At 46.6% G+C, this 12032-nt stretch overlaps 1 protein-coding gene across 6 annotated transcripts in view; it reads left to right on the top strand.

Annotated features, from left to right (window-relative positions):
• Nucleotides 1–12032, top strand: part of ttll7 (tubulin tyrosine ligase-like family, member 7) — a 237876-nt gene that overhangs the window by 51872 nt on the left and 173972 nt on the right. For 5 of the 6 annotated variants that reach the window (XR_010019956.1, XM_063064772.1, XM_063064773.1 and 2 more), the window contains exon 2: nucleotides 3647–3763. The exons of the other annotated variant lie outside the window; for it this stretch is intronic. Coding sequence is in view for 4 of the 5 variants with exons in the window: in XM_063064772.1 (XP_062920842.1) it covers nucleotides 3739–3763 (25 nt within the window). In the remaining variant the exon portion in view is untranslated. The remainder of the gene's footprint in view (nucleotides 1–3646; nucleotides 3764–12032) is intronic. 6 annotated transcript variants of the gene reach the window in all.

Raw genomic sequence — 12032 nt, 5'->3', positions numbered from 1 at the left:
CCTGATCATTTCTGTGTCATTCAGCAGTTCTGTGTAAGTCCAATGGACAGATTTATAGGTTCTAATCAGGAGCTGTTACGTTCGGGAAGCTGAAATCTCTGGAGAAATCAGGGCAGTGAGGATTAAGCCATGGTTACTGGTCCAATGAGAATCTTCCCCTGCCAGGGCTTATCTGTACCATTATTTTATACACCATGTTATTATCACAATCCGTCTCCTCAAGTTTTACATTTTGTTTACTTGTTACAGTTTAGTTTGTCGGTGCTGCGAACCTACCTATTCATAGAATATATTGGATGCAGGAATACCATCACACTCAGATATAGAAGGATTCTTGATTGCCGATTTCGTAACAGTTTTGTTTGACCATTGAGGGTTGTAGCCCTGAGCTGAACCTCTGAACTTGGAGGACCGATGGACCACGCTTAGTCTGGCCTCTGCCCTTTGACCTGTTTGGCATAGGTGATTCTACTGCTGATGTGGGGGGTGGGGGGAAGTGATGAGGCTGAGGGGTGGGGAGGACCGGGAAAAGGTTAAAGAGATTAGTTTTATTTGTCTCACGTACACTGAAACATCAAAACATGGAGTGAAATGTGGCATTTGTGTCAAAAGCAACACAGTCCGAGGATGTGCTCTGGGCAGCCCACAAGTGTGGCCACACTTACTGAGAATGAACGGGTTAAAGTATGAGGAGCGTTTGATGGCTCTGGGCCTGTACTCACTGGAGTTTAGAAGAATGAGGAGGGATCTCACTGAAACCTATCGAATATTGAAAGGCCTAGATAGAGTGGATGTGAAGAGGATGTTTCCTGTAGTGGGGGAAGTTTAGGACCAAAGGCTACTGCCTCAGATTACAAGGATATTCTTTTAAAACAGAAATGAGGAGGAACTTGTTTAACCAGTTAACAGTGAGTCTGTGGAATTCATTGCAACAGATGACTGTGGAAGCCAAGTCATTGGGTATATTTAAAGTGGAGGGTCGTAGGCTTTTGATTAATAAGGGCATGAAAAGGTTATGGGGAGAAGGGAGGAGAATGGGTTGAGAGGGATAGTAAATCAGCCATGATGGAATGGCGGAGCAGACTCAATGGGCTGAATGGCCTAATTCTGCCCCCATATCTTATCTTGATGTCTTCCAGCACCATCACAGCATGTCCAAAACTTTCTAACCTCTAACCCTCATCAAAGCTGCTGGTGAACGCAGCAGGCCAGGCAGCATCTCTAGGAAGAGGTACAGTCGACGTTTCGGGCCGGGACCCTTCATCAGGACTAACTGAAGGAAGAGCTAGTAAGAGATTTGAAAGTGGCACGGGGATCCAAAATGATAGGAGAAGACAGGAGGGGGAGGGATGGAGCCAAGAGCTGGACAGTTGATTGACAAAAGGGATATGAGAGGATCACGGGACAGGAGGCCCAAGGAGAAGGAAAAGGGGGATGGGGGAAAGCCCAGAGGATAGGCAAGGGGTATAGTCAGAGGGACAGAGGGAGAAAAAGGAGATAGAGAGAAAGAATGTGTGTCTTGGCCCAAAACATCGACTGTATCTCTTCCTAGAGATGCTGCCCCTTGCCCATCTCTGGGTTTTCCTCCCCTCCCCCTTTTCCTTCTCCCTGGGCCGCCTGTCCCATGATCCTCTCATATCCTCTTTGCCAATCACCTGTCCAGCTCTTGTCTTCTCCTATCATTTTGGATCTCCCCCTCCCCCTCCCACTTTCAAATCTCTTACTAGCTTTTCCTTCAGTTAGTCCTGACGAAGGGTCTTGGCCTGAAACGTCGACTGTACCTCTTCCTAGAGATGCTGCTTGGCCTGCTGCGTTCACCAGCAACTTTGATGTGTGTTGCTTGAAATTCCAGCATCTGCAGAATTGCTCGTGTTAACCTTTAACCCTTACATCTTTGGGAAGTGAAGGGACGTGGGAGCAGCTGGAGGAATCCCACACAGTCACAGGGAGAACAGGAAATCACAGACTGAAATGTGTTGTTTGTGACAACCAAATCAGGGCAGTGAGGATTAAGATGTAGTTACTGTTCCAATGAGAAGCTCATCCTGCCGGGGATGATCTGTACATCTTAGCATGTACAATGTCATTTTCACAATCTTGTCTCTTTTAATGTTTTACATTTATTTTACTTGTTACATTTTTATTTGTCAGCACTGGGAACCCTCCTATTCATGAAATATTGGACTCAGAAATTATGTGTGGTGTCTCCAGGCTTGTAGATTCAAAACTCAACATTCAAGATTCAAGATTGTTTAATGTCATTTTTAGTACACAAGTGTAAAGGAGAACGAAGTAATTGTTAAAAGATCCAATACGACACCAAGAAATAACACAGCAAGATAATTACAGTATAAAGTGACACTAGACATAGGAGTGTGTGTACATAAGGTGACTCTGACAGGAAATGATGAAGTAGTGGTGGTTTGGGGTGTGGAGGGGTGGGTTAGTGGTGGAGGTGTTGATCGGACTTGCTGCTTGGGGAAGAAAGTAACTGTTTTTAAGTCTGGTGGTCCTGGTGTGGATGCTATGTAGCCTCCTTGATGGGAGTGGGACAAACAGTCCATGAGCAAGGTGGGTGGGATCCTTCATGATGTTTCTGACCTAAGGTACATGGAGCTTAGGAAAATAGAGGGCCATGGGTAACCCAAGGCAATGTCTAAGGTAAGGACATGTTCGGCACAGCATCGTGGGCCGAAGGGCCTGTATCGTGCTGTAGGTCTTCTATGTTTCTGCATACATGACTGTGATGGTGGGTAGGCTGATGCCAGTGATGCATTGGGGAGTTTGACTCCCCATTGTTGAGCTTCCTGTCCCCCACAGCACAGTTTTCAAACCATGCAGTGACACGGCTTGTTAGGATTCTCCCTACTGCATGCATGTAGGGGTATGTAGAGTGACGTGAGTTTCGATGTGCATAGGCCAGCTCTCCTCAGAAAGCAGAGGCACCGATGAGCTTCCCTGATTGTGCAGGATGTGTTCTAGGATCATGAGAGGTTGTGGGTGATGTACGCTCCCAGGAGATTGAAACTGCCACCCATGTAAAGAGAGGAGGGAGTTCTCCTGAAGTCGGTAACATCTCCTTTGTCCTGTTGATATTGAGGAAGAGGTTATTTGGCACCGAGCTGGGTGGCAGGGCAGGGTGTGGGGTCAGGGTAAGTGCGGGGGAAGACCGGGGAGAAACTGCAGGTTGAGTTGGACAGGTTTTGGTGGGTGGGGGGGGGGGTTAGTGAGCAGCTAGATGCCAGTGGGACATAATGGGAACAAAATACCAAATTGTGCAACTTGGTGGCAATAACAGGAAGCACTGGAGGAACTCAGCAGGTCAGGCAGCATCTATGGAAGGGAATAAACAGTCAATGATTTGAGACAAGACCCTTCTTCAGGACAGAAAAGTTGACTGTTTATTCCTCTCCACAGATGCTGGCTGACCTGCTGGGTTCCTCCAGCATTTTGTGTGTGTTACTCTGGATTTCCAGCATCCGCAGAATCTCTTGTGTTGAGTAGGTCGGCCGATTGCTTCTCTGGAGCACGGTGTCCGGGTTCACACTGTCAGGCTGGACATTCACCCCATGTGTAAGGAACAGTTTCTTTTTGCCCAATGAGGGGAAGTAAATGCTCCTCTCAACACCTGCCCTCCTCTCAACAGAGACTGAATGCTGTTCTGGTACCATGACAGAAGATTAACCGTCGCCTTCCAGTGAGAGCAGGTCCAGTTCCCTCCATTTGGTCTGCTGCGATATGCCGTCCTTTCCCCTTGATGAAGGTAGGACTAAAACTTGTTCTATATTTTTAATTTTGTGGGTTCATTAAAGGTTGTCATAGCCGGGAAAGGGTTGTAGTGGGGATAAGCTCCCCATACCTATTAAATGCTCCCAGTGGTGTGTATCTCAAATAGCCTCTGACAACTGTCCAACTCCTGGCCTTCACGTGTGGCTTAGCTGCTAAGAGGAGGAGAATTCTGATCTGAAACCTCCGCTGCCTTGTGGCTATACTGTTTCTGCGGACAGGGGAAGGGGCAGAGGCGGGTTACTAGCGCCTTAATGGCAGTCACATCAGGCAGATGGGTCTTGTCAGCTCATCTCGGAGAAGGAAAACTCTGATCACAGACCCCCGCTGCCTTGTGGCTACACCCACTCATGGGGGAGGTTTTGGGAGTAAATACTGAGGGGAAAAATCTGGAGCTGGAGTCCCTTAGGCAGCCCCACGTTGAGTACAACGCTGACTGGCAACTCCTGCGACGCTGCTGGTACCAAACTGTGTCGGTCTCTGCCGTTCCTCTGGATTCATCAGCTATGTGGAGAGGGGAGCTTGTTGCATGAGCAACAGCTTGCTCTCCGTATCGTACTGTCCTGGCTTGCGTACCCACATGTATATCGTATAGACAGCTAGGACGTAATATCCAAAGTCGACCGTGACCAGTGGGGGGCGGAGTGGGAGAGGGGGGGCTTTAATATTGTGCCAGGTGCTGAGCTCTGTAATTTTGGGAGCCTTGCTGTTGATGTATTCAGTGGCCCTGGTTTGGTGATTTTAAAACTGCTCCCCATCCTCTCCTAGCTGTCAGGTTTGTTGACCTGGTGCCTCCCATCCCATGATCCTCTCATATCCCTCTTGCCAATCACCTGTCCAGCTCTCGGCTCTATCCCTCCCCCTCCTGTCTTCTCCTATCATTTTGCATCTCCCCCTCCCCCTCCCACTTTCAAATTTCTTACTCACTCTTCCTTCAGTTAGTCCTGACGAAGGGTCTCGGCCCGAAACGTTGACTGCGCTTCTTCCTAGAGATGCTGCTTGGCCTGCTGCGTTCACCAGCAACTTTTATGTGTGTTGATTAAAAGTTCAATGTGTATTTCGAGGTTGTCCCATCCACTGGGGACATGCTGTAACAAAGTCAAAGGTTGTCAAAATTCAAAGTTCAATGTTCAAAGTAAATTTGTTATCAAAGTTCATTTATGTCACCATATACCACCTAAGATTCATTTTCCTGTGGGCGTAAACCAGTAAATCCAAGAACCGTAGGCAGTGGAGGGGCTTCGTGGTTTTGATGTTTCAATCATTCATTCTATGGGGTTCTTGTTTCATGGATGTCTGTGAAGAGTAAGAATTTCAGGTTGTATATTTATATATTCTCTGATATTAAATTGAACCATTTTTAATAGAATCAATGACCGCACCCAACAGGATGGACAGACAACCAATGTGCAAAAGCAAACAAACTGCAGAATACAAAAGAAAAATAAAGAGATAATAATAATAGAAAATAAATAAGCAATAAATATTGAGGGCATGAGATGGAAAGTCTGTGAAAGTCAGACTGTAGGTTGTGGAAACAGTTCAGTGATGGCATGAGTGAAGTTGAGTTTATTGTTGGCTACACAAGTACGTGTCTGCCCAGGTGTATCGAATAACTTACCTGCAGCAACATCATCGACACAGAGCATCAGATATACAGAAAAACCTAACCACAAATTATACAAGAAGGTATTGTGTGGATATTTGATTTATTATTGTTGCCACGGTAGCGTAGCCATTAGCCTGACACTGTTACAGTTTAGGGCATTGGAGTTTGGAGATCAGTCCTGGCGTCCTCTGTAAGGCATCTCTGAACGTTCTCTGCCCGGATTGTGTGGGTCTCTTCCGAGAACTCTGGTCTGCTCTCACTGTCCAAGGATGGACCCGTCAGTAGGGTAGTCGGTCGTTGTAGATTGTCCTGTGCTTAGGTTAGGGTTAAATCAGGGGTTGTCGGGGGTTGCTGGGCAGTGAGGCTCGAAGGGCTGGAAGGGCCTGTTACACTTCGTGTCACTAAATAAGCTGTTCAAACAGATCAGATCATTACACAGTGCATTGAGGTAGAAAAAAGTAAAACAGTAACTGCAGAATAGAGTGTAAGAGTTGTACAGAAAGTGTAGGTAACGCTGTCTTTTTGTGGCATAGATTTTCAAAGATGTTCTCAATGGTGGGGAGGCCAGTGCCCGTGATGGAGCTGACTGAGTTTACAACTCTCTGCAGCTTATTTCAGTCCTGTACAGTGGCCCCCCCCCCCACCGCATACCAGACTGTGATACAGCCAGTTAGAATGCTCTTCACGATACATCTGTAGAAATTTGCTAGAGTCTTTGGTGACATACCAAATCTCCCCAAACTCCTAATGAAACACAGCCTCCAGCATGCCTTCTTTGTAATTATTTTGACAGATCCTTTGAGATGATGATGACCCTCAGGAATATGAACCTGCTCACCCTTTCCACTGCTGATCGGTCAATGTGGTCTGGTGTGTGTTCCCTCCACGTCCCCTTCCTAAAGTCCACAATCAATTCCTCGGTCTGACTGACATTGAGTGCAAGGTTGTTGCAACACCACTCAACCAGCTGGTGGATCTCACTCCTGTACGCCCTCTCGCCACCATCTGAAATTCTGCTAACAACAGTTGTGTCATCGGTAGATTTTCAGATGGCATTTGAGAATCAGGACAGTTTTGTTCATTTGTTCGTATGTCGTGGGCGATCATGGTCTTTTGACCATTATTGGTCTTGACGAATTTTTCTACAGAAGTGGTTTGCCATTGCCTTCTTCTGAGCAGTGTCTTTACAAGATGGGTGACCCCAGCCATTGTCAATACTCTTCAGAGATTGTCTGCCTGGTGTCAGTGGCCACACAATCAGGACTTGTGATATGTACCAGCCGCCCATACGACCATCCACCACCTGCTCCTATGGCTTCACGTGACCCTGACTGGGTGGCTAAGCAGGTGCTACACCTTGCCCAAGGCTGACCTGCAGGCCAGTGGAGGGAAGGAGTGCCTCACATCTCAACAGGTGAATTGATTATGGGGAGCAAGGATATGGCAGACCAATTGAATAATTACTTTGGTTCTGTCTTCACTAAGGAGGACATAAATAATCTTCCAGAAATAGTAGGGGACAGAGGGTCCAGTGAGATGGAGGAACTGAAGGAAATGTATGTTAGTAGGGAAGTGGTGTTAGGTAAATTGAAGGGATTAAAGGCAGATAAATCCCCAGGGCCAGATGGTCTGCATCCCAGAGTGCTTAAGGAAGTAGCCCAAGAAATAGTGGATGCATTAGTGATAATTTTTCAAAACTCGTTAGATTCTGGACTAGTTCCCGAGGATTGGAGGGTGGCTAATGTAACCCCACTTTTTAAAAAAGGAGGGAGAGAGAAACCGGGGAATTATAGACCAGTTAGCCTAACGTCGGTGGTGGGGAAACTGCTGGAGTCAGTTATCAAAGATGTGATAACAGCACATTTGGAAAGCGGTGAAATGATCGGACAAAGTCAGCATGGATTTGTGAAAGGAAAATCATGTCTGACGAATCTCATAGAATTTTTTGAGGATGTAACTAGTAGAGTGGATAGGGGAGAACCAGTGGATGTGGTATATTTGGATTTTCAAAAGGCTTTTGACAAGGTCCCACACAGGAGATTAGTGTGCAAACTTAAAGCACACGGTATTGGGGTAAGGTATTGATGTGGATAGAGAATTGGTTAGCAGACAGGAAGCAAAGAGTGGGAATAAACGGGACCTTTTCAGAATGGCAGGCAGTGACTAGTGGGGTACCGCAAGGCTCAGTGCTGGGACCCCAGTTGTTTACAATATATATTAATGACTTGGATGAGGGAATTAAATGCAGCATCTCCAAGTTTGCGGATGACACGAAGCTGGGCGGCAGTGTTAGCTGTGAGGAGGATGCTAAGAGGATGCAGGGTGACTTGGATAGGTTGGGTGAGTGGGCAAATTCATGGCAGATGCAATTTAATGTGGATAAATGTGAAGTTATCCACTTTGGTGGCAAAAAATAGGAAAGCAGATTATTATCTGAATGGTGGCCGATTAGGAAAAGGGGAGGTACAACGAGACCTGGGTGTCATTGTACACCAGTCATTGAAAGTGGGCATGCAGGTACAGCAGGCGGTGAAAAAGGCGAATGGTATGCTGGCATTTATAGCGAGAGGATTCAAGTACAGGAGCAGGGAGGTACTACTGCAGTTGTACAAGGCCTTGGCGAGACCACACCTGGAGTATTGTGTGCAGTTTTGGTCCCCTAATCTGAGGAAAGACATCCTTGCCATAGAGGGAGTACAAAGAAGGTTCACCAGATTGATTCCTGGGATGGCAGGACTTTCATATGATGAAAGACTGGATGAACTAGGCTTATACTCGTTGGAATTTAGAAGATTGAGGGGGGATCTGATTGAAACGTATAAAATCCTAAAGGGATTGGACAGGCTAGATGCAGGAAGATTGTTCCCGATGTTGGGGAAGTCCAGAACGAGGGATCACAGTTTGAGGATAAGGGGGATGCCTTTTAGGACTGAGATTAGGAAAAACTTCTTCACACAGAGAGTGGTGAATCTGTGGAATTCTCTGCCACAGGAAACAGTTGAGGCCAGTTCATTGGCTATATTTAAGAGGGAGTTAGATATGGCCCTTGTGGCTACGGAGATCAGGGAGTATGGAGGGAAGGCTGGTGCAGGATTCTGAGTTGGATGATCAGCCATGATCATAATAAATGGCGGTGCAGGCTCGAAGGGCCGAATGGCCTACTCCTGCACCTGTTTTCTATGTTTCTATGTTTCCTTTGGTAGAGACATATCCCCACCCTGCCACCCAACAGACCAGTTGAGTATTCTTAAAACTCAGTTTGTGCTTTTATTTCATGCTGGAGGTGAGCTATTCTACATCAGTGTGGAGTGTTTACTGCAATTACTTCGGTTTAATGCTTTCATGCATTCTGAAGTTCCTGGATTAAATCAAATGTTTCATATACAGACCGAACCGTTCACTCGTAATGCAAATTCAACAATCTGAATCTGCTGCAAGTCTGATATAAGAACAGAAAATGCTGGAGACACACAGCAGGTCAGGCGGCATCAATGGAGAGGGAAACATAATGAATATTGATAAATCAATGTTCTTCAGAAACACCAATTACACTTTGCAGAGTACTAGTTAGAAAAAAAACCTCATTCATGGTGCAGCCCTGCCACCATGTGGCTACCATGCACAACTGCAGCAGCAGGTAACAATTTGCATTGAAAACTGGTTAAAGATTAAAAATTTGCTTTACTTGTCAAATGTACATTGAAACATACATTGCAGTGCGTCGTTTGCATCAACGCCAAAGGATGTGCTGGGGGAAGCCACAAATATAGCCATACATTCTGGCACAAGCACAGAATGCCCGCAACTTACTAACCCTAAAAAGGTCGTCTTTGGAATGTGAGAGGAAGTTGGAGCACCCGGCTGTACGGGGAGAATGTCCAAACTTCCTACAGAGATCAGTGGGAATTGAGCCCTGATCCCAACTGCTGGCATTAACTACTACCTTATCGTGGCACCTCTTTTTCAATAAGACATGTTTAGTGCTGTCGTGTGTACAGTGGAAAAGCTTGTCTTGCATACTGTCCACACAGATCTGATCATTACGCAGTGTATTGAGGTAGAACAAGTAAAACAATAACAGAATGCAGAATAAAGTGTTACAATTCCAATTTGTAATGGATTGTAACAAATTTCACTTAATCTTTCACATAAGCCGTAGAAGCAACAACCAAACCAGTAAATGTATGGAATGCGAGACCTTTCTTCAGATGATCAAAGTTTCAATAAAATATTGCACAATTCTGATACTTCCAGTTAAGATGGTGCATCTTAATGTGTGCGACTGCTTCTGGTAGTCAAAAAGCTAAGAAATCTGACTTAAAAACATCACTAAAAATAGCTTCTCTGAGGTAAATTGCGTTAACTTGTTGGTGCAAACAGTGGCAAGCGAAGGTGATCCTAGATGGTGGGTTGCAGATGGAGTTCTGACGCCTGTAGAACTGGCCCTGGTGCGAGGCTGGATCACTCTGGGTGCTGATCTGAGAGTGGCTTCGAGCTGGGTGATGAAATCTGGGCCCTTAGCGAGTCGCTGGGCGACGTGGTCTAGGCCCGGATCCTTTTGCAGTAGCCGGGCCCTACTGCAAGGTATGGTACGCTGTTTAGACAATTTAACGCCGGCCCAGATTGGAGGTGAGAGCCAACTTTGCTCTCTCTCCGTGATCTTCACTGCTCCCTCCAGGTCGCCGGAACCTTTCACTGTTCTGTCATGGGTCAATTTCAACGCCGGCCCAGGTGGACTGAAAAGACTGGGTACTGGGGTCCGGGGCAAGAGCCAATTCTATTCGTTCATCTGGTCATCTCCATGGAACTGAGACTACGAAGACTGCTTGGCTGCTGTGCTCCGTGGCCGCTACTATGAGGAGCGCATAACCGAGGCTTTGGGCCAACTCCGGATTGTTCCAGGGTTCAGATCTGAGGACTTAATTTTGGACCGGAATGTTGTCATTTGTCAAGTCAAGTCACTTTTTATTGTCATTTCAACCATAACTGCTGGTACAGTACACAGTTAAAAACAAGAAAACGTTTTTCGGGACCATGGTGCTACATGAAACAATACAAAAACTACACTGAACTACGTAAAACAACACAAAAACTACACTAGACTACAGACCTACCCAGGACTGTGTAAAGTGCACAAAACAGTGCAAGCTTTACAATAAATAATAAACAAGACAATAGGCACAGTAGAGGGCAGTAGGTTGGCATCAGTCCAGGCTCTGGGTATTGAGGAGTCTGATGGCTTGGGGGAAGAAACTGTTACATAGTCTGGTCGTGAGAGCCCGAATGCTTCGTTGCCTTTTTTCCAGATGGCAGGAGGAAGAGGAGTTTGTATGAGGGGTGCGTGGGGTCCTTCATAATGCTGTTTGCTTTGTGGATGCAGCGTGTGGTGTAAATGTCTGTAATGGCGGGAAGAGAGACCCCAATGATATTCTCAGCTGACCTCACTATCCGCTGCAGGGTCTTGCAATCCGAGATGGTGCAATTTCTGAACCAGGCCGTGATGCAGCTGCTCAGGATGCTCTCGATACAACCTCTGTAGAACGTGGTGTGGATGGGGGGTGGGAGATGGACTTTTCTCAGCCTTCACAGAAAGTAGAGACACTGCTGGGCTTTCTTGGCTATGGAGCTGGTGTTGAGGGACCAGGTGAACACCAAGAAATTTGGTACTCTTAACGATCTCTATGAAGGAGTCGTCGATGTTCAGCGGAGAGTGGTCGCTCCGTGTCCTCCTGAAGTCAACAACCATCTCTTTTGTTTTGTTCACATTCAGAGACAGGTTGTTGGTCTGCACCAGTCCGTTAGCCGCTGCACCTCCTCTCTGTATGCTGACTCATCGTTCTTGCTGATGAGACCCACCACGGTCGTGTCATCGGCGAAACTGATGATGTGGTTCGAGCAGCACAGTCGTGGGTCAGCAGAGTGAACAGCAGTGGACTGAGCACACAGCCCTGGGGGGCCCCCGTGCTCAGTGTGGTGGTGTTGGAGATGCTGCTCCCGATCCGGACTGACTGAGGTCTCCCAGTCAGGAAGTCTAGGATCCAGTTGCAGGGGGAAGTGTTCAGGCCCAGTAGGCTCAGCTTTCCAGTCATTTCTGAGGAATGATTGAGTTGAATGCTGAACTGAAGTCTATGAACAGCATTCAAACGTACGTGTCTTTTTTGTCCAGGTGGGTTAGGGCCAGGTGGAGGGTGATGGCAATGGCATCGTCTGTTGAACGGTTGGGACGGTACGCGAACTGCAGGGGGTTCGGTGAGGGGGGCAGCAGGGTCTTGATGTGCCTTATGACGAGCCTCTCGAAACACTTCATGATGATGGATGTGAGTGAACGGGACGGTAGTCGTTGAGGCAGGACACTGAAGACTTCTTTCTGTTTTTCTTTCATTCTCTTGACCATCCAGTGTTGGTCTTTTATTTTTATTTTTATTCTTTTTTTTCTTTAAATGTGTTTTTCGGGTTTGTAGCTGTGAGCAAGCAAATCACAAGGTTTATAATTTATGCATTCTTTGATGATAAATTAATCTTTGAGTCTTCAACTTGTTCTGTCACAGCCTGGAATGGAGGTTCCAGTGCACGGGATTGCAAGAGGGAGCAGAGGGCTGTAGACTCTGCCACCTCCAGCACTGAGGACAAGCACTGA

This window comes from Mobula hypostoma, chromosome 12 (assembly GCF_963921235.1).
Source record: "Mobula hypostoma chromosome 12, sMobHyp1.1, whole genome shotgun sequence".
Classification (NCBI taxonomy): Eukaryota; Metazoa; Chordata; class Chondrichthyes; order Myliobatiformes; family Myliobatidae; genus Mobula; species Mobula hypostoma.
Note: the sequence above shows the minus strand (reverse complement) of the source record. Positions and strands in the feature narration are given on the sequence as shown.